Source organism: Coturnix japonica, chromosome 7, assembly GCF_054131305.1.
Source record: "Coturnix japonica strain WE chromosome 7, WE-NBRP24, whole genome shotgun sequence".
Taxonomy (NCBI): domain Eukaryota; kingdom Metazoa; phylum Chordata; class Aves; order Galliformes; family Phasianidae; genus Coturnix; species Coturnix japonica.
In genome coordinates this window covers 7,074,412-7,101,721 of record NC_140669.1, presented here as the reverse complement: position 1 = coordinate 7,101,721, position 27,310 = coordinate 7,074,412, and the positions used below count along the sequence as shown (strand labels likewise).

Below are 27,310 nucleotides of genomic sequence, written 5' to 3'. Positions count from 1 at the left end.
CCAAAACCCATGCTCATTAAGCAACACTGCATTTATTTGTTGACTTGTCTTGTTGTTTGTTTTTTTTCCACTCGTGCAAACAGAAGAAAGCAGGCAAGGATTCTTGATGGTTGACATCTCTCAATAGTTTTCACAGTCACCTTTCTAAAGGTGAAAAGATACATACTTACTGAGTGGTTAGCTTCTCTACCAGCTGTACCGGCAAATACATAAATACAAATGAAACTGATGGCAAAGCTTTCACATGTCCAGGTAGACTAGAGGAAACAACTCATTTCATTTGTCAGACAATCAGAAAAAAATGGGACTGCAACAATTTTCTTTATTCTATGCCAATTTCTGAAAGAATACAAGGCCTCAGAAGTAATCCCATTGCTAAAATAAGTCTGAAAAGGATTTAATTAAAACTACATTTTTGTAATTACAATTTGAAATTATATTCAAGGTTTAAGAGTTAAATTTATTAGTCTGTGAAGAGTTTTACAAGGCATTTCTAATGTAATGAGCTCAGACACCACATATGTTGCATCTTTGGTACACATTATGAAGAGTTGCTTTTTTAATGAGCTTTAAAAACTCTATTTGCATACCAGAGGAAAAGGTCAGTGATGTGTGGATCAAGTCAGTAAATTAAGTATCACAGCATTATGTTATTATGATCGCCTTCCACAGGCACACAGTAACTAAACCATAAACTGTAGCTACCATATTCTAATGCACCCATTTACACAACCCTGCCAGCTGATGTGCACTGACACTACTGTATCTTGGGTCCATCTGCTTTGTCCCTTGGCCAGGCCTCCTTCACTTCCACTCCCCTCTAACTCCTGTAGCAGAATACTTGGTGTGTCTGATGATAAGAGAACAAAAGCAGGAATGGACACAGGGCCAGGATTCATCATGATGGGCCATCTCTAAGCACTACCTTCCACTACAGGCTTTACTCTAGGGCCAGGTCTTCGGATCCTCATAATGAAACCAAACCTATAGAATAACAAAGTATCAGGACAGGAAAACATCTTTCACTTCAAGCTTCATTCCACTTAAGCCTTTGCACAAAGATCCAGAAGTACTGTATCTTTTTCAAAATACTGATACCAAAAATATTTCTACTGCCATGGTTCAAAATTTCACTTTACCTAAACAGATCTTTATAAGTGGAACACCTGGCAAGATTGGTTGACTTGTAGCTATGTTGAAATGTGTAATCTTGTGATAAATAATAAAGTAAGCAAAGAGCCAACTGCAAATACAGTCTTGACAGCTTTTCAGCAAAAAGAAAAAAATCACTGTATTCACCTTTATTTGTTCATTTTAAGGGCCAATGAAGTTGATTCCCTTCTCAGCTCTAAAACAAGCCACAGCACTTAGCAGGGGGTATCTGTGTTAGAGACTGTAGGTATACTTATATACAGGTATATAGGTATATATAGAATCTGTGATTCTTTGATTCTATACCTCTTTACACACATTTATACATATCACAACCAAGGAAACAAAGCTTCATCTCTGTATAAAGGTGCCAATCTAACCATTGGGTTGGACAAAAATTTTACAAAATCGCACAATTGAATACAGCCAACCAGTTATAAGTACTTTTAATGATTTTTTGCTTTTTGAATGATGATCCTCAAAGTAGCATTCAAAAATATAATGCAAAATATTTATTCATTTTATTTACAAGTAAAATGTGCAGTTCAGCTTATCCTTACCACAGTAAATTTTGTTTTTCTATGCAATGAATAGAAACTATAAGAAACATTTGAAATGAGGAAAGGAAAGGAAAGGAAAGGAAAGGAAAGGAAAGGAAAGGAAAGGAAAGGAAAGGAAAGGAAAGGAAAGGAAAGGAAAGGAAAGGAAAGGAAAGGAAAGGAAAGGAAAGGAAAGGAAAGGAAAGGAAAGGAAAGGAAAGGAAAGGAAAGGAAAGGAAAGGAAAGGAAAGGAAAGGAAAGGAAAGGAAAGGAAAGGAAAGGAAAGGAAAGGAAAGGAAAGGAAAGGAAAGGAAAGGAAAGGAAAGGAAAGGAAAGGAAAGGAAAGGAAAGGAAAGGAAAGGAAAGGAAAGGAAAGAAAAGAAAAGAAAAGAAAAGAAAAGAAAAGAAAAGAAAAGAAAAGAAAAGAAAAGAAAAGAAAAGAAAAGAAAAGAAAAGAAAAGAAAAGAAAAGAAAAGAAAAGAAAAGAAAAGAAAAGAAAAGAAAAGAAAAGAAAAGAAAAGAAAAAGAACAAAAACGAACAAACCCAAAAGCCTAAGAACAAAGAACTTCTATTCAGTTGTATTTCTGTAGAAGGTACTTTAACATTGGGAAAAAAGAAAAAAAAGTCCAAGACAACACTAAAGAATTACATAGGAAATAATATATCTATTTTAAAACCACAGAGTTATTTTGCTTTGACAAAGTTCTTATCTATATTGAATGTACTTTGTATTTTTTGGTAGTTAAAATTCAGAATCTTTATAATGTAACACTTTTTACTCTTCTTATTACACAAATTGCCTTGAGGAGAAAAAGTATTCTGGTATCTTCCCTTTTTCTTTGATGAAGCAACAGATGCTTTGGTTAAAGAGGAATTCGTGCACAATAGTGTTTTAACTTGCAAGGTAGTACTCCTTTATTAAGTTGGTAGAATTCCACTAGCTGGATGAGATCTGTAAACCTGGTATGACCATCATCAAGGGTATAGAACAGCTTCCCATCATCTTCCAACTGTAAAAATGGAAAAACAAAATGGAATCAAATCCTCTTTTGATATGGAACTTCTTCATGATTAAAGCACTTGTTTGAGAAGTCTTCTTGTAGACCAAGGTATTCATAATTTTATGACTATGGATAGAAGGAAAAATAAAAGAGATCATTCAGAAACAGTTCAAGAGCAACAAAAATAATGTATTCTTTAACTTTCCCTCTAAGATAGATCCATGCCTAAAGGCTAAGAATAATTTGATAAGCATCAGAATACTCTTTTTTGCACTGGTAATATTATTTTATGCCTTTGCTTTGGCGTGATATTTAGAGTTAATATAAATACAGTTTTAACAGAGTGACAACAAACCCAGTTTCAGCTTACTAATACCTTTCAACCTTAGCTCCATTCAGTATACCACAGAACTTCTATCTCCAGTATCACTTATTTTCTAAGGTGCCATGTGGCTGCACACTAGTGCATTTGTCTACTGGTTGAAACTAACTATATAAGAAATTGTCTATCAAAAAATAACATGCTTGATGTAATAATATGTTCTATTTGAAGAAGAAAGTACTGCTGCTGCACAAAAAGTACATGCTAGACCAAGTGCAGGAAAGGCAAAAGAAAGTGGAAAACACAGCTTTTTTTCCTTAAAAGGGAAAAAAATATTACACAAGATTAAGAGAGTAATGAACAGAGCTTTCTGAACTATGGCTGGCACAGGGCAAGACTTGCTGTACTACAGGAAGATGCAACTATCCTACTTGAGTACAGTGGGATAAAATGTACTCATCTCTTACCTGCAATTAAGAGTTCACATCTGAAGCAGCTGTTGAGCTGTTTTGTGATTTCTGGTTAGTCTACCCCTTCCTACCAAGTCTGGAAGTAGTTTGCAATTCCTTTGTTTTGAACTTTTTACAATCAGTTCCCTGCCACCCTCCTGCAATACCTGTTGCACGTTACTAATGTTAATATGACACAAGAATTAAAGCAGGGAAAACTCAAACTCTCAGGATGTACATCCTATCCAGGATGTTTTTAATCTTAAGTAAGCTAAAATGTAAGAAAAAAAAAAAAACAAAAAACATATAGAGACTGCTGCTTTGTGGTAGCTTCCTGCCACATCTGCTCTTAGAGCAAAGAATATCTGTTTCCTGATAAGAAAAAGGGGTTTCTTGAATTTAAGAGTTAAAAGACGTCTCAATGAAGTAGAGTCATACAATATTTGTACAGAGTTCAGAAGGGTTTCTAAACCACACAACAGTTATCCTAAAGTAAATACTAGAAGCAATCATAGTCAATAGAAACAGAGACCTTAAACCTAGGATTCTGATCACTGAGTATATGCTGATACTCACATAGGAACCAGGATATAAATATCAGCTTTGGAGAAAGGGTTCTTTCATTGTTTGTAATTAACACAACAAAAATCCCAATAAACTGCATTTTACTTCACACTGATTGCCTTCTTTTCTCTTTCAAATAATGTTTAAGTCTTATTTTACAGATTTATATATATATATATAATAATTATTTTTGGGGGTGGGGGAGTGCACTAGGTACCATCCCTAGGTAAGGCATACAGAAATTCTCTGAATGACCATATTTGACCATACAGAAGCTAGAGGGGGTTGAAATCAATGATCTCTGGAGGTCCCTTCCAACCCCTATGATTCTGTGATTCAGTGATTTGGTCTGGAAGAAAGGTTCTTGCCAAGATAGAAGAAAAGGTGCAAGTATTCTCAATTATGACAAACATCTGTAGCTAAAATGGACAATGTTAAAAGGCTTCTCATCCCAACAGAAGCAGACTGAAAAAGCAAACAAAAAAAAAAAAAAAAAAAAAAAAAAATCAACAATACCTCCTGTATAAACCTCTAGAGGAAGTGGAAAGGACAGGGAAGACTGTCTATTCAGACAGAACTGGATGTCATGACTGAAAACTAATGGAAATATGAGTGAAGAAATTTCAGCTTGCCTATAAGTAATTTTTTTTTTTTTTTTTGTTAAAATTGTCATCCCTAAGAATACATGGACATGATTATACAAAAAAACATAAATTGTGAAAAGAGGGGATTGAAAAAAAGGTTTAGTAATAACCAAACTTTTAGACAGATGAGGCAGTAATACACATATACAGGTGGAAGAAATCTACCTACATGAATGTCTGAAAAGCCATTATGATCTTTATTAAAATACAGCCTTCATGCAATCACAGTTGCTTCTATTTCAGCTCAAATAGATTTGTGCATTTTCCCAACGTATTTATTAGGTAAACTAAACTGTAGGATTACGTAATGAGAGTCAAGATTTATAACAAATCAATTGCAAATGTCATAAATTTTCAACTCCAGGATATTTATGATTCAGGTGATACAGCTGTTACGTTTAGTATATTCAATATGTCCTTTAAAGCAGCAAAGGGGGGAGGGTGAAGATACCACAATTATTTGATTGTATTGGTTTACAATTGTAAAAGGAAACTGAAAGTTTTACTTACTGGTACAATTTGAAAATGCTTTATCTTTAATCCATGACTCAATGACAGCACAAATGTTTTGGGATTACTTTGACTATCACGTACCAAGAACACCCTAAAACAGATTGAAAATTTTCAGATTAAAATTACTCTGAAGCTTTTGTAAATATCCTCTGAAGTTGTTGTAGTTTTGAAACAGTAAGCATTGCGAGAAGCAGAAATAACATTAATTACAAAAATCATGCTTTTGATCAATATTCCTCTGAAAAACTGTCACTGAAAATACTTTTCCTTAAATTCTTTTTCACCTTAAATATTATGTGAAAAATCTGCACGAGTAACACTGCAGGCTTTTGTTTTTATGCTGCATAGAATTACAATGCATCAGACAGAAAAACACCATCAAAGTTTGTGCTTTAAACAAAATTTTTCTTGGACTCTGACAGTTACCTAAATCTCAAACTTTAAAAAGAAAATCAAAAGGTTAAAATTCTACAGGAAGTCTACAGAAAAGGTAATGCAAGACATACTAAAATGATTTTCACCTTACCCATACCCATAAATGCACACTCATTTCTGTACACTGTCAACATTTCCAGTTCCCACAGAGTCACAGTCTATTTCATAGCACCATTGTTGAAATCACAACACTCTCAATGGTCAACAGTGTCACTGCAACTAGTTATTTGATTTCAGACAGACTGTATACGTAGTTTTGCCATAACCTTGTAGAGTAATCTGGTGCAGATAAAGGATGAATTTAATTTCATTGGACTGTAGTTTTTGTACTATCAGTAGGGAAGAACAGTTTGGTGGGCAGAGGGAAATACCTGGTTCATGGCTTTTTAGTGAAAAGTTTGAACTGTCTGGAATGGGTACAGCCAGCAAATGTACCAAAGAAGAGAAATGAAGGGACAGTCATTGGCAAACATTTGCCTTTTTCAGAAGGCAAAAGAAACGGGTAATATAGACTTGCAGATGTCAAACAAGCACCAGCCACCAGCTTTTTCCCAACCACATATCAGAAATAAGAGCACAACAACTGTATGAAAAGAAGCAATTTCAGGAGAAAAAATAAGACAGAAAAATCTTTTAGTGAAGTTTCACAGGATAACAACTTGTATCCAAATTACAGAGTACTACTGTTTTAATTCTGAATATTTTATGACTTCCGTTTTTACAACGAACATAAGAAAACATCTGAAATTAAGAAATTTTGAGTTCAGAATGATTAACGTTTCTATCAAAAACGTTTCTATCAAAACCCTCATTCAGACTAATTCAGAACGCTGATACGAATTCAGTTATGAAAGAGGGATAATTGCCAACCCACCATACAACAGTAAGATAAGGAGAATATTTCTCAGTACATTCAGGTTCTCCTAATAAGCTCTCTCTCACCATCTAGTGGCTTTTCACCCCTTTCCAGGACATCAATTACTTTTTTTTTCTTTTTAAAAAAACAGTGAGATCTCTCATGTAAACTTATATTTTCTACATGTTTGTCACTAAGAACTGGCTTTGTTTTTAATTCAGAAAGAGAAAAAAAGAAAAGAAAATTATAAGCATGTGCCATTTTTCAAACATCCAAGTTGAGTTCTCTATATGAAAATACCACGACTCACATTAAACAACATGCAAAGTAATCACAAAGTGTGTGAAAAAAATGGAGGTGGGTTAGGACTTTTGCTGTCATTTTGTTTGCTGGAATACATAAGAAGGTCTTCACTCTTTCCTAACCCTATCAAAACTAACCGGCTTTAATTGAAGAAGCTTTTAAAAGATCATTTTATTATCAAGAAAGGGCTGCAGTTCATATACTCTTAGAAATACTGGTTGGAGGGGGAGCTTTTTAGATGTGCTGGATGACTCCAAAAACATTCTCAAAAATATAAAAGGAATTTTCTGAATGACCAATTGCATTTTGTCATGGGCCTTTTGGAAATGCTATTATCCTATTCATCTATTTGAGGGCCGATCAGTTTGCAATCCCGTCAACTACTTATCACTGAAAAGTCCTTAAATGTAAAGGGGTAAAGTTCAAAATCTGCAATGCTGCTACATGAATGCCTTAAAAAATGTTTCTTCCACATTTGAACAGTAGATCCAAAAGAAATAAGGGGTGCTATAAAGGAATATGATTTCTGCAGTCAGTAACTGTCATTTATTTATTTCAACTACTGAAATCTTTATTCCTTTCTACACTAGTCCTTTCACCTTCTTTTAGCCACATAAACAGTGTATTTGTTGGTATATATAGTATATGTCATATACATAAGAGATATCTGCTTGGAATCAGTTTTACCTTTTAAGCACCTTAAAAGGTTTAACTTGAATATTTTTTCTCCAGTGTATACTGTAATGCATTTATGTCTTCACTGTAGTTCGTGAGTATAAACACCAGTTTATGATTGCTGATACAACTATTTTATAATCAATTCTAAACAGACCACTCAGGATTGTTGTTCTCACCAAAATCACAGTGCTTATCTGCAAATAGCTCCAAGAATGTTTAATAGGATAACTCACTGAATGAATGTGGCCCAATTTTACACAGGAGTCTAAAATTTATACAGGAGTAGAGATAAAAACACAAAAATTAAAAATATCAGGGTTTGATAATGAAATGTATATTCTGTCATTTTTCTCTGAATGAATATTTAAATGAGAGAAAAATAGAAGCGATTAGCCTTACCCTAATACTCATTATTTACCACTAAGAGATAGCTGGATCTTTACTCATTTTACAAGTAAAGGCATACCCTTTTCCAATGGCTATCCCTACACAGTTCATTTTGGAATAAGGTTAGGCAGCTTTCCGAGTTTCCTTCACTCTTTCATCACTAATAAGAGATACAAAAGAGAACAGTGCCAAAGTTGAAAGGTCACAGAGAATATTGTGCAAATACACAGCTCAGATGCTTGGCTCAGAGAGAACACAAGTAATCTGTCAGTGACAGAACTGAAGTGTTAGATCACCACTTTAATGCTTCCAAAAGACATAAAATAGAAACCAACTGATCCCCAGATAGCCCTATATAAAAGAATTTTTATTTCTATTAGGTAAGTGCAAAATCTTTCTTCCTCCATCTCCTTCCTACAATAAAAAGTAGAATTGTTGGCTAGAAATATGTCTCAGAAGGGTTATTTAAAGAATTAGCTTACCCATCTACAAGCCCATGCTGTAAAATAAGTCTCTGAGCTTCATCTCTAGAGATTTTATGATGAAACCATGACTGAGATCTGTGAATAGCTGTAGAAATAAAGATATTTTTAAAATATATGTTGGCTTTATTGAAACAACTGCTGCATTTTTTCTGTAATGAAATAAATCACACATACCCATGTTGGACATGGCAATCGGACTACCATGTGAGTTGAGTCGCAGACAGCCTCTCCTCTGTGTGAGAATTAAAAATGTTTTCAATACTTTCTTGTTAAAAAAAAAATAAATAAGTTAAGATTGAGAAACAGTATTCTGATAAAACAAAGATGTTTATACCCTCCAGGCTAATCCTTCTTCAACTGCAACGGAAAGGGCTTCTGTTGGGTTTTCTATAATTCTGCTTCTGTGTCCTGAGAAATCCATTGCAACTAAAGAATTTTCTGAAATACTCCTCTGCAAAAAAGAAAAACAGATTTAGTCTGTTTCTCTATTTTATTATTTTAACTAATGACCCATGTTTTAAGATAGAGCTTCTGAGTAAGTGCTATGTTTTATAAACAGCGTTTCAAATATCTGCAATATTTCCCACCACAGCCAAACTCATTATACCACAGGTACAGCCCTGTCCACTGCTACAGAACTAAATTTCACAGCTTGGCAGGACAAATCGTCTTTTTTGCAGTACTGTGATACATCTATACACACTTTTAACATAAATTCTACTTATATGTGTAAGGTAACTATTCTTAAGTAGTTCAAGAAAAAAAGATAAAATAAGAAATTCCTACCCATAATTATCATATAAGCAAAGAATTAAAGTACTTTGCTATAATTTATGTATTTATTGTAAAATTTTTCCCTCAAAGTTTACTGCATTTAAGCACTGGAAACAGGCACTTCTTTGGAGATTAAGTTCTGTTTTAATACTCCCCTTCAAATTCCTGGCCATCAAAGAACAAGCACAAATTCAACAATTATGCAATCTGGTATTTAAAAAAAAAAAAAAAAAAAAAAAAAAAAAAAAGCCTGATTTTTCTTTCCCTCCCAGTGAATATCAAGTTTTTAACAACAGAATAAAAACAATTTCAGGTCTTAAAGCTCACCAAAACACTACTTTGAAATTCAGGTTTATAAAAAACTTGTCTGATGCTGATTGTAATGTCTCAAACGTTGGCTGGTGCTGCTATGACAAATAATTAAAAGAACCTTCCGGAACTGAAGTAACATCTAGAACACAGGAGGCCCAGATTTCTGTCCAAAACCAAAGGAGCTCTGTTTTGTCCCTGCACAAGGGTAACTAGAAACAGAAGGCAGTAATTCTACAGGTCACTGTAGTCTAAGGTCTGAGCAACTGTGACACTCAGCAAAAGCAAAATAATAGGGAGAATAAGACAGTGTCTGACTCTAGGAGAGGCGAGGGAACTTCTTGTTGCTGGCAAGGTTATAAACTAATCTGGAATATGAAAACCTGAACATACTTTCTCTATGAAAACACTTTCTCTATTTTCAATAGCTTAATCACTTCATTCTTGAGTTTATCAAATTTTCTGTTTAACTCACAAATTATAGACAAGTATAAAAATTGTATCATGCTTAAGCCAGTTATATATTTGGCACTAGAATCTAGATGTGCTATAGTGTATGTGGCTGTGCAAGAGGAGACAGAATCAATAATGGCTCCCACACCCATTATGAAAGTAGCAGCTGGCTATCATTAGCTTCTTGTAACAGACAGTATAAATAGTCTGCATATTAAGTGTAATTGTGAAGCCATGCTTATCAGCAATATCAGAAAACAGTATTTTTGTGAATCCCCATAAAAGCAGATACACATCTTAAGTGTTTTGTCAGCAAGAACTACATTAAAAAGCTCAAAAAAACCAAAACAAAAAAAAAACCAAACATTATAATGGATCCTGGCAACAAGCAATTTTTACATAATTTAAACCATAAAAAGCACAAAGTGCTATACATCACTCAAAAACAAAGAAAAAAGAAAAAAAAAAAAAAGAAGAAGTGACTGGGATAAGTAAGATAAGGTTTTAAAAGGACAACCCGATCCCAAATTATCTGGCTGAGGAGACAAACAGATCATCAGTCTACAGAGTGCTATGCCTCCAAAATGCAGTTTTGCCAAATTATGGTGTTCCTCCGAGCTTCAGGCAGTATCACAACAGGTTAAATCCAATTTAAATAAATAACCATATGGGGCAGTTACAAAAAAAAAAAAAAAAAAAAGAAAGAAAAAAAAAGAAAAAAGACAGAGACAGAAGCATTACCGCATACTGAAAAGGATTTGTTAAGGCTTTCTTATTCATCGTTTACAGTACATGTAACCTTAAGCACGTTATTCTTTTTTAATGCATTTACAGTTCTGCTACTTTTTTTAAATCCTCACTGACAGTGATAATAAGCCAATAAACTCCCCAAATACTGACTATCTGACAAAAGAGAAAAGCCTGCTAACTGGTCTGAACTGCCCAACTCATATTAAATAAGTAAATTAATTAATTAGCTTTCTCATCTACTCAGATGCCCCTAAAGATTTCACACATTCAAAGCACATTTAAAATCCGCAGGACCAGGTCAGTAGTGTAACTGGCAAAAGTCACTTAAAAATAGCATGACTGCAGAAACAGTATATTTACTCATGGAGCTACTGTGGGACGTACCATAGGTGTTATACTCAAAGGGCTGCAGCCACTTCTACCTTGATATGGTTGCATGTAATTCTGATACAGCTGCATCCCATACTAAAAACAGAAAATAATATGGTTAGCATTTTAAACCATAAGCCTGAGCCGAAGAAACTTTCTTCCAGATGTAGAAGGCAATGCTATGATTCCATGATTTTTTATCATTATAAAGTAGGGACAAATGCTGTTAAGATAATGAAAAACAACATCGTTTTTGCTTTAGTTTTTCTAAACGTACATTCTACATGAAATTCTGCTCATTTAATACATCAACTGACCTACGCCTGTTTTTTCCACAAACACATTTTTAAAACATCTCATGTATTCTTGTAGCTTTGTTTGCCATTACCAACACTGTCTCTAAGTTCAGCAAAGTTACATATAAGTGCATCCCCTCCCTTACGATTATTCCAGTAATTTGGCCTGTCTGGTGAGATGAAACTTCAGCTTTTGTCGTACATTGATAGCATTGATAATGCTATTACATGGGAACCTATAATTATGTTATTTCCCTACTTCACACTATAAAAATTAACATAGTAAACTTGAGAAAGAAGTTAACTCCACACAGAAAAGTTACCTTAAACAACCTTATTGCTGTCATCCAGCAGGTCCTACTTTGTTCATCATCTGCACAGAGCTGTTTCAGGTCTCTGGTTCCTCCTGATTTGTTAGGCTAGAAGGCCACAGCACATTTTTTTTTTTAGCATTAAAGCATATCTTGAAGATAATACCTGTTGAAATAAAAGCCACTAATTCTCCTATTTTATAACAGACAGCTGAACATTGTTTTCAAAAGCCTTAAAGAAACTTAAGCTTACCGAAAAACTGTGGCTTGCTTTAATATGTATCAGAATGATAAGCTTGTACCTTAAAGCAGAATCCATAGCTTGTTGGTGCTCCAGAAATCTTTTTGCCTGTCAAAGACATGTATATATCACTATTGCTGAATTCACAGAAAAACTGCAGATGCCTTGGCTCCTATAAAGAAGAGCAATGTAATACAGTTAGACTACTTTTAGCTAGCATCTCCAGATAAGAAACTCAGAATAGTACAGCAGTTCTCTTGTTCCAAAATAAGGTCTTACATCTCAGTTTTAACTGTGATGCTGTCTCATGAAATCTAGAAAGAGGCAACTCAAAATTCACTTCTTAATGCAGAGAACAAATACCTTAAACTAGTCAAAGAGTTTGCTCTTCCAGACAGAAAACATGAAGTATAGAAGGCATCAGATTTCTGGGAAAATATCTACTAGATTCACGTCACAATAGGAGTAGAATTTGGAAGTTTTGGGAGTAGAATTCATTTCAACCATCAAAATAAAATATACTTTTAGAATTTGAAAAACATCACACTGCAGTAATTACTGTTGAGTATTACTTGTAGCTATTACCTCCATCTTCCAAGATAACTCTAATTAAGTCAGGCAAAAATAAATAAATAAATAAATAAATAAAGAAGAAGAAGAATCTTTCCCATTACAAAAGATAGAATACAAAACATTTCCTTTTTAATCACATAATGTACAATTTAAATTAGAATTAATACTGTATTAAATGACAAATACATATACACACACTCTAACTTCAGAGTTCTTTCCTCTGGTGTTTTTTTCCTTGCCTTACCTTAGATGTACCTTTAGTGGAAAAGTAAAGGCCAGATCTTCTCAAAACAAAGTATAATTTTTTCCATGATTTTTTTCCCTGCTCTTTTGCATGTAAATAACCATGAATCTCAGGATACGTGCTGGAGCTTAGGAACATCTGAAAGAAAATATCAGCCACACATTTCTCTTTTTATCTGAGGTCATCTTGCTATTTCATTATCATATTCAGACAAGACTAAGAGGAATATACTGCTGATAACACTATTACACCACAGTAATTCAGTTATTGGATCTAACCCCATTAAGAGTACCTCTCATTTAAAGCATACAGACTATTACATAACTCCAAGGTATGCAAGGCAAGCTACATATTTATATGGAACATATGGTTTGAAATGAGAACATTAGTTATGCAATATGTTGACTTCAGCAACAAAACCAGTGTAAGAAGTTCTGATCCCGTACCTCAGACCCTATTTTTATAAAACTGCAAATCAATGCTACCAACAGAAGGAAAAAAAATGACATCTCTCCTCACCCTCCCCTGCCTGCTACAGACCAAAAAAGGGAACTGATGCGAATTAAAATTAATTCAGCAAACAAAATTTCTTTATCACAAATCCACACGCGTCTGGAGGATACTACCATTTTCTAAAGAGGAGGAAACATAAGGTCTCTGGACCTTATGTGATGCTAAAGCGGGTGCTTTAGTTGTACCAAGAGCTACAGCAGGTATTTACTGCCCGCATTCAAGGTCATGTGGTGGAGAGCTTTTGGCTGAAAAAATCTGCATCAGGAGCAAGACAGGAGGGGTTTAAAGACTCAGGAGGATCAGCCCTTTTGTCTTCAGAACCATAGGCTTGCACAGTCACAGACCCTTGGAAAGTCAGAATGATATGGATAGAAATTAACTGATGCACCAAGAGGAGCTAATTCATGCACGGTCTCTGCTCAAGACATCCACTGACTTCTGCTTAGCCATTTTAGCCAGACACTGATAGAGAGCAATACAGCTGTCACCTAGTGAAGACCAAATATATAGTTCTATTCAGTCTACAAAATTGTACTCTAATTCCATTTAACATATTCAGTTCTGTTCCTCTTCCTTCAGTAAAACCAATCAGAATTATGATTCACACCTAAACATACTAACCCAGAACTTTCCAATTTCTATGTATGCAAAGGAATTCATATTTCCAATATGCCAATGCACATCCAAGAGATGCTCCAAGAAACAGACCACATTTTAAACAAGTCACAAGTCCTACTTAAAATTACACACAACAAGTTTCACATCTAATCAAACCAAGTGAATGAATTTGTTGCCCACCCTTGGGAGTTACCAATTCTCAAACAAAACAAAAAAAACCCTCAATACATAAAAATAATAGAATATTTCATTGTCATTGAGGTTTCTAATTAAAATCTACATACTGTATTGATTTTATTTCAAGGCATCCTACTTGCAAAAATAAGTAAATATGTATTCCAAGTAACCCAAAGTGACTGCAACTAGACACATGCATATGGAACGGTCACGCTCTAAGCAATATAATCACAAACTTGTTTACTTTTTAAGGCTAAGGATCTTTATAGCTAAGATTAATACCCCATCTTGTTGCATATAGACATTTGGCATACTTTGGAACCAGTGATTCTATTTAGCACATGCTAAACAGAGAGGAGGCAGGTATACATTTTGTTTGCTGTTGGTTGTTTTTTTAAGGCCATTTAGATGTTCTGATTTAAAGTCATGAGACAAAAAAACTTCCTCTTTTGCTTTCTGTGAAAGTCAAGAAAATCATACTTGAAAAACATTTTACTTGCTTACAGGTCAATCCACAAAAAGCTATAAAAGTATCAGAAGTGATTTTTTAATCATTTGTAAGCATTGATTTGTTAAGATTAATGTCTCTCTTGATACCTGACCGAGCACATCACAAATAATAACACAAGACCATTAACTTGTCTTAATGAAAGTTTCCAAGGAAATAGCAACCCACTGTAAACTATTGACTGAAGAGCTTCTGCTGAAACAAACGTGGTAGCTACAAATCTGAATGGGTCTTTATGTCTACCAAGTTTTGTTAGCCCAAATGCAATTAAACATACAATACAACATAAAATAGCAACAGATGAGGGATCACAAGCAATTTTCAAGTTTAACAAAATTGGAGAGAACTATATATATATATTCAAAAAGATTCTCAATCTGATCCACAAGCCTTGCACATTTTCCACATACCACATATGTTCTGTTCTGCGGGCTGAAAGAGGTTCTGTGCACGGGTATAAATGGCAAACAGTTTCATCTTAAAATACTCAAATATGAGATTGTTTGCAAGCAAAAAAAAAGAATTTCTCACAATAAGGGGGACAAGATTTGATGACGAAATTAAACGCTTGCATTAAACTACGTGATCTATTTGCTACATAAAATTTGAGTCAATTTTTATCAAAGACGTAGCATCTTTTGATGTTACAGAATTTTTATTTAAGTTCATATAAATGATTCATATAACACAGTATGCAGCAATTACAATTTATGCAGAACTTTTAAAACTACATTTGGGGGTGATCTATTTGTTAGCATCCTCTTTTTTACGTATTAATATATGTAATACATAAATATAAAATATTTTATATTAAATATATATACATGTGTGTATTAAAATATAAATAAGAGAATACTAGCAAATAGATAAATATTAGAAAATATATATGTAAGGATATAACTATTTAGTACAGATGAATGCCTTGAAATTTAGTTCTTTAATATTTTTCATTTACTGGTAGAATGTATTGTGTAGATGCACAGAAGTATATTTTAATTTCCATGTTAATTTTAGTTCTACCTTAAAATATACCCTCTTGTGTTGCCTTCCCAATCATTCTTTATCCCCAAAACTCACACACAGGGTTGTTGTCTTAAGACCAGTGAAAGTTCTTCTATTAATTAAATTTCCCAGTGACAAGCAAACAAGAGTGATGTGCATGTTTCCACCTTTATTACTCATTTTTCCCCTCTTTCAGAAGTAAGACGATGATCCCTGATATGGTCATTCTGTGAAATTATTCCCACTGTAAATTAAAATCTTGTGTCCACTTAAAAGATGACTAACACTGAGTGACCTACCATTTTTTTTTGTAAGGTTACAGTAGCCTTCAAGCTAACAAATCATACTAGTCAGTCTAAATTTTCTACTCATTAAGTTCAAACATTTAACTCTTTTTTATATCCATTTGTATCACATCACCAATTTCTCAGTATTCTACTGTTGTGCTGCTGTATGTCATAATTATTCCAGCACTACAATCTCTCAAGAAAACTTTAACCTGAAGAATTCAATACAGGTGTTGGCCATTTGTTTCTTTACTGCATTTTAGCTATTTCTGTGACATTTGTTTCTGTAAGAATGTGCCAATTTCCAAGTACAGTCATATAGTAAGTGTCTGGAAGGGATACTCCATATTTCATAAGGAAAGTAAGACATTAACCATGTTTTGAGCTACACAAAAACTACCATCAGATCTTACAGTGACAGAGAGCTATGCTCACCCAATATAGACAACTGTGAATTGCAAAATATATGGTTCATCTCCTCTAAAGGTTACGTACCTGTAATATCCCAGAGTGTTTAACAGCTGCATTGGTCTCACTTGAAAAAGATATCATATGATCAGGAAAAAAGCTCTGCAATGACAATAATTCACATCAAAGTTTTGTAAAAAATAAATATTAAACTTTGTTTCTCTTTTGGATGTATAAATAAATAAATAAATAAATAAATAAAAATTAAAAAAAAAAAAACAACTTACTTTAGTATCCTTCCTAAATTTGTGACTATGTATTATCTGCTGAGTAACTTAGAAATATGAGCAAAAGCAAAAAGGTTTCATACAACAGTGCAAGTCATATTGCAATACCTGGCCCCCAGTGTTTTTCTAGTAGTAATTTCTACAACTGTTGACAACTAGGACTCACCAGGGGCTTCAGCATGCTACAAAGTAGGGATGATACACACCAACATGCTGGAAAGCACAGTTTTCTACTATTTTTATTACACTAGAATCTTACCAAAATCTTTTATAACTCCTGTTAAGAGAGAACAAGTCCTTTCATGTTTTTGGGGGTTTTGTTCTGAACGGTCTACTTGGAATTATAAGAATAAGAACCGAAATGTGACTACACTAATATGGAGAGGTCAAAAATTCCACAGTGTGCCAATTTCAAGGAAGTCTGTGTCTCTCACTTTGCACCTCCCCCCCCAAAAAAAGTTATTGGCCAACAGCTACATACGCTGTAATATATTCTTACACTCTTTATATACCTTCCAAATTATTCCTTTAAATTCACATTACACTAACAGCCTTACAGCCTACTTGCACTAACAGGAAATGCTATTTTGCAGCAACACTATGTACACCATTTCACGTATCAGATGTTACGACTTACCACTGGATTTTTAAAAAATTCATATTTGACATAATTTTTCCTAAAATAAAATTTGTTTTCCTCTTCCATTCCCCAGTTTGACTGGACTTCCATCACTACTTCATGGTCTTCTATAGCTCTTCCTATTAAAAAAAATGATATATATATATCAATCATAATGATATTAATCCAGCACATAATCTGCACCTAAGAGCACAGCAGCAAACCATGAAAACAGAGAGGTCAGATAATTAAAATAATGTATGTTACAAAACTTTAAACCAGTAATCTGAACACAATTCATTAATTAGGTCCACGTTACACCAAGTTATTGTTCCACTCCCACTGAATTGGGCTCAGCTTCAATGTCTGACGTAGTTCATGTTGTGGCTGGTTTTCTTCTTTGTTTGCATTGGTTTGTTATTCAGGGTGCTTTATGAGCACATTGGGGGAGCACAGAGGGGCAGAATCAGTATTCTCACTATTTTAGACTGCTCCTGCAGCATGTACTCTTGACGGAATTTTCCTCTTGTAAAGCAAGATCATATACATTTAAAGTAAGACACAATCTAAGAACCTTCCTGTAGATGTGCTGTGTAAGTTCAAGGGCTGCATACTCTGAGTAACGCAGTGAGACAGCTCACAGTGTAGGTTTAAGAACAAAACATCTTTCTTCCTGCCAATTATGGAGTTTTGACATCTGATTCTGATCATACTTTCAAAGGGGAAAGGCAATTAAAATGTATTATAAAAACCATGCAACTCACACAATTTTCTGATCACATTTCCCAGACTTCATCTCATTATCAGATCTATGATGTACTTCAAGTGAATTCTGATGCTCTGTTGCTCGAAACTTTTTAAGAGTTGCAACAGGAAAGTTAGGGTAGGAGGTGAAATAGTGCTGTTTGGTTTTTTGTTTGTTTTTCACACTTAATTAGGCATAGCGTGAAATTAACTTCATAATAAAAGCAAAGTTTTTGCAGGTGGTCCTTGCTAAACAAAGAGAGTGACTTTCATGAATCGCAGTACACAAAACCTTCTAAAAGAATAACAGAATCGAACCTCAAATTTGAAATATCAGAAAGTAAAAGAAAAAACACAACAGAGTCTCTGTGAACTACAGCATTCTTTTACTGTCTTCTCTCGCCTCCTTCTTCATCAGTCACTGCTTCATGCTTCTACACTGTGAAGCCTGGTAAATAGCAGCCTGCTGTAGCCTGCAAATCTATAAGCTTCTTCAGGAGGTTTCCAGCTAGCAAGTTTAGAGACAATATGCTCATGATGGCAAATTTTGCCTCAGTACAGAAATATCAAGCTCGCCACTAGCAGAAGACAAAGTACACTTATGATCTACATAATAAGCAGGGAAAAGTTAAGTTTCCATTGAATTTAACTCATTCTTTAAGCCCGTAAAAATGGAGTTTAAAGATCCTATACAAAACTTGCATTTGTAAGAAGATCAAATGAAGCAAATGGACAAATCATGCGGCAACCCAGAAAACACAAAAATTACCCCCCAAAATACTGAAATAAAGCAGAGTATTTTAAAAGGTTGGACAGGCGGTTCTACTCCAAAACACATTCTTCAATTGCAAGGGGGAGAGACACTAAAGAATTGAAGACCTTACATAAAAAGAACATTTTTTTTTTCTTTTCAGAGAAAGCTCTCGTCTAGGATGACATTTAAAACTCCTGAATGCTTGGCATTGTGACATTTAAGAAAATACCATTTCCTCAAGAGTTACTTCTTGGTACAAAAATAAGACGTTCTGCATCACCCCAATGGGTGGGTAAAGATGCTGTCGTTTTTATTTTTAAGGCATAACATCACCGAATATTTTACAATTTATTCAACTCATTTCGTTAAAGGAAGTGAAACACTGAGGTAGTGCACCCCAGAACACACTCCTGCAGTCAAATCAATACCCGCTGCCATGAGGAAGCTGCACTTTGGTTTAGTTAGATCATTTTTTTTTCTCTCCCAGCTGACTGGAGGGTTCCTCCTTGTCTCTCTGCTAGCTCTTCATCTTCACTGTCTGCAACACCACAACCACCTGCCACAGTCCTAAACAAAGATGCTTCTTAACCGTGTTAAGTCAATAAAGCACACGGAAGAAGATTCAATACTGAAGTGTACAACAGAACAAATTCCAAGTGGTCTCCTCCCTAGCTACCCAGCTGGAGGGAGGAGGTAGTGAGATAAGCAAAATAAAGCAGGAAATGCTTTTGCCCCATACTATTGCATAGGTAATACTTTGAGCATTTTCCCATCTGGGGAATCAAAGAAACACAGAATGACCCGGGTTGGAAGGGACCTCAAGGATCATGTAGTTCCAACCCCCCTGCCTAGCAGGGCCACCAAACCAAAAGTCTTCTCACAAGCTGCCTATGTGAACTCAGACAGAGAACACAAATGGGAAGCAGAAGTGACAGGCAGTTTAGGTGCCTGGCCAAGGGACTCTGGGGTACCCAGAGGAAGCTCAGAAGAGAAATCTGTCGAAAAAAACAAGAGGAGAACTGCTCACTTTCACAATATTCTCACCGGAAAAGGAAAACAAACAAACAAACAAAGCAAAAACGCAAAAATCAGGGTAAGGAGTATTCTCTCTGCAGAAGGAAACGGCTATGGAAACAGAACTCTCCTTTTTCACAGCCGGCCCTACATAGGAATGGCAATGGAGGCAGGATTCGGAGCCCCCAGGTAAGGACACGGCTCATCCAAGGCACGCCCCAGCTGCCTCCAGCAGCCCCAGGCGAGGTGGAGGAGTCCAGCACCATTGAATTCAATCTCCTGGACTACAAGGCCACCTCCCGGAGCACCGCTCCCGAATCACGCCATGTGCAGCGCTGCTTGAACGACCGCTCCCCGGGCACCGAACCACATCGGAGCGGCGCTGCGCGGAGCGCGGGCACCACCCGGCGGCCAGACGTGGCGTGGCAGCGGCACCGCAACGCCCAGCGACCCTCCACGTGGGCGAAGGGGGGAGTTGTGTCCTCTGCTGGGCTTAACTTACTTCCTTCTTTTCTAACCTTCACATGCAGGTATCTGTGTGCACAGATGAGGGCTCGCTTCAGTGATGTAATTAATGACTGCCTTGATTAAAAGCAGAACGCTGTGCTCGGCGCACTGAGATCCTATCGCAATCCTATCTAATTCAATAGCATTCAGGCAGCTGTTAGATATTAAAGAAAATGTTTGCTAATCGATGAATTAATTATTAAGCTCTTCATACTGATGCACTCGGTCACGGTATTTCTCCTTTCCAAACCCAAACACATACATTTAACTTGGGAGCAGAAAAGGGCTGTCCACATTTTTATGGATAAAACTAAACATAGAATAATAAATAGCAGACAATTCAAAACTAAGCCACCATCTGATAAATCTTTGTTCAAGCTATTCATCCAGTGCTTACGAATATGCTCAGTGGAAATCAAGATCAACATGCAAAACCTTTCCAGCAAAAATCAGTGTTATGAATATAATTCCAGTATTATTCAGTAATATAAAAAGAAGGAAAAGTGTCTACAGTTGTTTCTCTCCTTGACCAGCAGTGTTGAATTCCCATCGTCACCATCTAGGAAATGAAACTGCTTCAGAAATGAGCACTTTGCTTCTTTCTAAGATTATGCCCAAAGCAGCTGGACCACCTGCTGAATGCAGCTCTGCTCACCTGCTTGCCAGCTACCACAAGAGCTCCACAATCGTGGGAAAAACAATTTCACTAATGATTTGATACTGAAATCTCCCAGTAAATTGTTCAGATTGAAGCAAAGGTGCCACGTGACAGAGTACTCTGCAAATAAGCAAACCTGGAGAAACACCAGTTACTCTGGCATACTTGTCTGCAATGAATTCTTCAATACTTACTATACACTACTCAAACTGCAGTCGCACTATAAATTACAGAGAACACTTCTAGTATTTATATAGTAGTGCCGTCTAAAGCCATTTTATACTTCCTCTTCTGCAGTAGTCAGTCATTTACAGTCTTGACTCAGATTTAACTCTGACCTTACTCTGAGCTGGGAGCATCTTGCAACTGATACATTCCGTGCAAAAGGTTATAAATATCTTTGAAATGTTACAAAGCAGGAAGAAAAAGAAAAAGAAAAAAAAAAGAAGAGATCATTTGTGGCTGTCTTCATAGGATAAAGCAGCAGAAAAGGGCAAAAAACACTTCCAGCTTCTGTAGCTCATCTTTAAAATATGACTGTTAAACATAATACAGTTTGAGACTCAAAGTCAAGTTTATTTTACATAAATGCATGAGTTCAGGTTCCTGCAGACTCAGTGAGACACATACACGGTAAGAGAGTTTAAGAACATGTTTTTAATGTTTGTTTATTTTTATTCTGGATGGGCAGCACTGCCGTTACCAGGTATCGCTGCTCCCTTCAGAGAATTGAGGCATCCAAGGAGTTCTCTACATATTCTAAAATGCAGAACGTCCCCCCATGGATCACACTTCACACCAGTACTGGCTGAGTCTGCCTGCAAGGTTGTAGAAAAAGCTCTGGTAACTCTGGGAGAGCAGCAGAGCTTAAAACTAATATGAAAATGTTGAGTGATAGGAGACTGAAAGTATGCATTTTTATGGCAAGAATCTTTCTAGATTTTTCTGTTGTAATTTCCAATCAAAAATCAAACACAACAGAATCCCAAACAGAAATACAGTGAAAGGAAGTACAACCATCTGATTGGAGTACCAATTTAATTATACATTTTGTAGCAGGCTTCTGAATTCATCTTTTGCTGAGCGCAGGCTTTCCTGTGCCCTCTATTGTTCAAACCTCTGCAAACATTCCTATTTTCTTTGTATTTAACTTGCCTTAATGTGCTTTATACTGCAAAATTATTCTATATGTTACAAGATGGAACACAAACCAGAAGTTAAAATTATAGTTATAATCTGAAACCACATATTAGATCTTTAAATTGTACATGTGCACAGTACACAGAGAGGTGGGCTGTTTTTTTTTATTTTCCTCACTAAGAAAGCACTACTGGCGTGGAAGGAATTCAAAGAGTTTCATTTCTAGCAACTTAGAATACTAAGCATAAAATCACTTCAGCACAGCTCTCTGGTCTGCAACTGTGAGTTCAGAAGAGTGGTTTTGTTTTGCTTTTTCCCTGGACCCTTTCAAAAGTCACGATAAATCTGGCCAAACTGGTTACAGTGAAAAATAGATAGCTTTGTCTGGTGTTGTTTGTGAAGACTTGAGCTCTACTGTCCAAAAAGGATAGCACAGAGTGACCATTTTCTGCCCTTCATGTCACAGATTTCACTCAGACATGCTGGGAAAAAGAAATATTTTATTTGCAGTAAAAATATCCCACCTCTTGCTAGAGATAAGCAGGAAATACCAGTGAAAGGGGGAGAACTGCCAAAGAAAAGCAAGGAAGAGCAAGGAAGAATTTGCAAAGAGAACTTTAATGGTCCGTGCCTTCCAAACCTCTCTTACAGATGCAGATGAAGCAGCATGAGACAAGTTCACCGTCACAAAATTCACCTTACCGGAATGCTATCAAAAAATAAGGGAAACAGAAATAACATCCCCTCCACAAGAACAGATTCACACACATTCATCTTTTTCTCTCCAAGCTTATTACAATTACACCTCTGTGTGATTAAAACAACAACAACAACAACCCACAGCTTCATTTACTGTCAAACTGTTGTACAGAACATCTTACCTAAACCTGTATGAGTAAGTTCTTCAAACAGTGTCCAGTTGTGGTCATCAATATAGTGGTTCTTCAATATCAACAGCTGACATACGTCCCTGGCTGTTATATCACTTGGGATTTCCAAAGCTTTGCTACTGTCATCTTCACTGTACACTTTAATTACCTGCAACAAATAATAAATTAAAAAAAAGCTGAAATATCCATAAATTTAATCTTCAGTTCAGAATCTACAGAATAGATTGGTCCATTCACATTAAAACAGTTGTAATGGACTGGTAGATAATAATCATTTATCAGTGACATAGATGATGGCTTCGAGTGCACCCTCAGCAAGTTTGCAGATGGCACCAAGCTGAGCAGTGCACTTAATACATTGGAAGTAAGCAAAGCCATCCAGAAGGACCTGGACAGGCTGGAGAAGTGGGCCCATGTGATCCTAATGAAGTTCAACAAGACCAAGTACAAGGTGTTGCTCTTGGGCCAGAGTAATCCCAAGTGTTTATACAGACTGGGCAAAGAACTCCTTGACAGCAGCCCTGTGGAGAAGGACTTGGGGGTCCTGGTGGACAAGAAGCTGGACATGAGCCAGCAGTGTTTGCTTGCAGCCTAGAAGGCCAACTGTGTTCTGAGCTGCACTAAAAAAAGGAAGAAACTGCACATATACACAGGTACAGAACCAAAAACATCGACACAGGAAACAACCACCACATGGAGAACAGGAAAATGTTCTGAAAGATGTACATTCAGAAAAACATAGTACAAAGCAGACAAATTTGTGTTGTTTTTCTTTTTATCTCAGTAGATTAAAAGTTTCTTTATCCTACTAAAAATGTGTGTTGAGGGAGGAGGTAACAATACAGTGTTTCATGACATATCTTTGTCATTTTGGCTATTAAATTTTAGTAAGAAAGTTGGACTGGTAACAACACAGTCTACTGGCAGCATGGTCGTAATGGTCGTAACCCATCCACAACTTAAGCAACTCTATGCCAGACACACAAAAACTGTGGTCTACAGATAAGGATAAATCAGCATGAAGTATATGAATTCCTGCAGTATTTATAAGAATTCAAACCATGGCTGAGTACATTGTGAATGGAGTGGGGGCTGCACAGTTGAGTAGACAAAACAGCCTCCTAGACTAAAGCATGTCCTACTCAGGAAAGTACTTAAGCGCAAGGACAGCTTCATCAGTCCTCTGATAAGTCTGTGTCAGGATGAATCTAAAGAAATTTATAGTCTAAAGTGCCAGAAAGAGACACTATAGAAGGGGAAATTAAGATTGTAGTGACTTTCTAGATATTTTTCCTCTTGCCTCCATTTATAAAACCACATGATGAGAAACCACACTGGTACACTGGCTACGGAAACTGTCAGTACACACTAGAAACTACAGTTTTCTGCAAGTACTCATCAAGTTAGGTGTTGGGCTCGCTTTACAGCAAAAGCACGTACAGCCCATGCCGAGGCCCTTGATGGATGACTTCTAGAGAAACTCTTTCTAAAAGGGTTAAGAGTGGCAGTGTAGATGACTAGATTCTTATTGCTGGAGAAATAGAAAAAGACTTTTTAAAATGCTGAAGACAGCAACACAAGTCATGATAATGAGGTGCCTGCAGCCATTCAGCTAGGGGAAAGGAAAGCCTTGGAGGTGGCCTTGGACTACAGCAGCACAGCTAAAACAAAACAAAATAGCAACAAAATAGAAGAGTTTGTATTCTCTGAGAGATTTCTCACTGAAGTTTCTCAGCATAGCGATATAAATCCTGCATAAGTATTGGACAGCTGCTCACCTCAGCTCACAGCTATGACACGTGCTACATTGTGAAATACATGCTTTGCAGTTTTTTCCCTTCCTAGCAAAGAATTCAAATACAGCAGGAGACAACAGACGGGCAGTTACCTAAAAGACCCTTCTGAACTTTTTTTTTACAGTTTTAGTTTAATGAATTGAATGGGATGGTGTAAGTCTCATCATTTAGAGCAACCTTTGAGGGATTTCTATTAGAAAAAGTTGCTCAGTCCACATTTTCTGCTGCGTCAAGTGTGAGATTTGCTGGGAATGTACTTGCTCCAATGAGAGTGAAACACATGAAAAAGGATCAATTCAGCTTCCCATTTTTCCTTGCAAATGTGTTGCAACAAATACTTCTCTTCCAAGATGATTCCAAACTTAGAAGACTATGCTAGAGATTCAATTGTGTTAACCTTCTATAAAGATAAGAATGCTTGAGTGGCTACTTCTTTACTTTTATTAGCAGTTACCATTAAATCTTAGCTTAGCCAGTCATCCTCTCTTTCTTTTTTTCCCTAGAAATTTTCCCAGAAAGTAGCACATGTGAAAAGAGCTGATACTTGAGAGCAAGCTAATATTACCATTGTCATCACCATACATTTTAAGGCTTACTCCTAAAACCAGCAGTATAATCTCCCTCATCTATAACTATTAGAAGATTGCAAAGAAAAAAAAGAGGCTGCCTCAGTCATGTTCACACAGTCTTTCCTGTCTAATTTATAAATACAGTGATTTCAGCCCTTCCCAAGGCCAGAAAAGAAAAATAAATAAAAATAATCTAAATAATTTCCATTTAAGCCACTAGCAGTAAGAAACTAGCAACTCCAACATCTCCTTAAAAGAAGAAAGCATAAATCTGAGCAGGACAAGCATCAATAATTTTCACTGCCTACAAACCTTTTAAAAGTCAGCCAAATTCCCAGAAGTATCTTTAATTTCTCCAAATATTCTATTGCTAAGAAATTTTGTTTCAAAACAGAATATATTATTCTGTGTTACTCATCATCTTAGCTCAGAATGTAGAATAAGTGTTTCAAAATTGAACTCATCATTTAACAAAGAAAAGGGGAAAGAAGACACTGCTATACTACAGAAATCAGAAGAAGAAAAAAAAAAAAATCAGAAACTGATTAAAAGAAAGAGGTGTAAGTAAAAGGGCATATAAAGCAATCAGTGTGTAATGAGCAGTGTGCAATGACCAAATAAAGGCTGGACTCAAGTCTCTCAAGCTTTCTTCTACATTGAACCAACCTCCCCATTGCAATAATTAAATAATGTGTTTCATAGACTTTAAAGACAGAGCATCCAAGACTGATTCTTCAGAATTTTCAGGCCATCTGTTCTGGAAGTTCCAATCTGCAGAAATGACATAAACATATGGAAAGACCATACCCTGTACTGAGCAGTTTCAAATTTCAAACTCTGTGTCCTGAAGTGTGAAAAAGGCCAGGTATATCCAACAGAAAAAGAAGCTTAGAACACACGGAGTCTGCATTTGGGTGCCTTCATCAAATGACCTGGCAGTTACAGGATTCTGATTACTCCTGGATAGCCATTAAGACTAAGATGGTCAAACATCAAGCCACTTTTATTAATAAAGACACAAGTATCTAATTTGAGCTTGTAATTTTTACAACATTTTACTCCCATAAATAAGTAATTGTATATTTTATACTTACATAAAAAAAAAAAAAAAACAGTCAAATTTATATCAAATGCACAGTTACTGTATGCAAAATCAGGCCCCAAAGAGTCTTATAATCCAGGGTGCTGGACTTCCCGAGTTCCCGCTAACTTCTGTCAGGCTATTTGCCTGAAGCACTTGTTCTCCAACCTCTAACCTTGCCCCCTGCTAGACAATAATTTTGTTTGGTTTGGTTTATTTCTCCCACTTATTTATCTTGGCAGAGGGCAGGGAAATTTGAAGTTCATTTGAACTACAAAGGAAGGTTAGGAAATTTCTAGCATCTTAAACTATTTGGTAAAGTTAAATACATGAATGCGAGGCTTTCCTCTCAAATATCCCAGCATGCAATTAAAAGGTTAGCCTCCAGCATTCATCCAAAAGGAGAATTTCTAGGCTGAAAGGATTTCTACAGTTTGCAGAAATCTACATCTGCCATTTAAAAACATTTATGAAAAAAAACTTCCAGCTTTTTCTATCACGACGTAAAACACATGACATTTTTTCTGAGATCTACTGAATAACTGTTCTGTGGAATATCCTGCTAGAGGTACTAATTACTTAATTAAGACACCACCACCAAACACATAACTTTTTAAGTACTAATGTGGTAAAGAAACAAAAAATATCTGAGATTTCCTGTAGGCAATACTAATCTTTAAAATATTCATTTTTCATCTGAGTTTTGGCAAGTCATCATTAGTCCTTCAGTTTCGTTGTAGTATATCGGGCATGGGAATTAAATCTGTTTTTGTACAGCAGAGTAACAGATTGAACTCATTAAGATTTGAGAGGCACTTATACTTCCCCATGACTACCACTTTAGATGTGTAAATATGTGGTATTATTTAAAAAAAGAGGTTCAATTATGCAGATCTCCTAATTATAATAAGCTACGTACAGAAATATACCAGCAAAGTTCTTTCAAACAAAGGTTATGACAACTACATTATGATGTTAGAAAAATAGCAGAATGAGTACAACGCTGATTTGCAATCATCTCAAAGACAACATCAGTAAAACTGAAGAGAAACAAAGTTTGAAAGACAACAAGAAATTTAAAATAATAAT

The 27,310-nt window shown here is 35.8% G+C and overlaps 1 protein-coding gene across 9 annotated transcripts in view; it reads right to left on the bottom strand.

The window, feature by feature from the left end:
- Positions 1 to 2,337: 2,337 nt before the first annotated feature.
- GRB14 (growth factor receptor bound protein 14) overlaps positions 2,338 to 27,310 on the bottom strand; it is a 52,475-nt gene continuing 27,502 nt past the window's right edge. For 2 of the 9 annotated variants that reach the window (XM_015869046.2, XM_015869047.2), the window contains 12 exons: positions 22,767 to 22,923; positions 17,087 to 17,208; positions 16,250 to 16,324; positions 12,650 to 12,787; positions 11,894 to 12,004; positions 11,604 to 11,699; positions 11,000 to 11,080; positions 8,664 to 8,780; positions 8,504 to 8,561; positions 8,327 to 8,414; positions 5,183 to 5,276; positions 2,338 to 2,702 (listed from right to left, as the gene is read on the bottom strand). In XM_015869046.2, coding sequence (XP_015724532.2) covers positions 2,556 to 2,702; positions 5,183 to 5,276; positions 8,327 to 8,414; positions 8,504 to 8,561; positions 8,664 to 8,780; positions 11,000 to 11,080; positions 11,604 to 11,699; positions 11,894 to 12,004; positions 12,650 to 12,787; positions 16,250 to 16,324; positions 17,087 to 17,208; positions 22,767 to 22,923 — 1,284 coding nt within the window. In that variant the 3' untranslated portion in view covers positions 2,338 to 2,555. The other 7 variants (XR_014948190.1, XM_085552999.1, XR_014948189.1 and 4 more) reach the window with 7 other exon arrangements.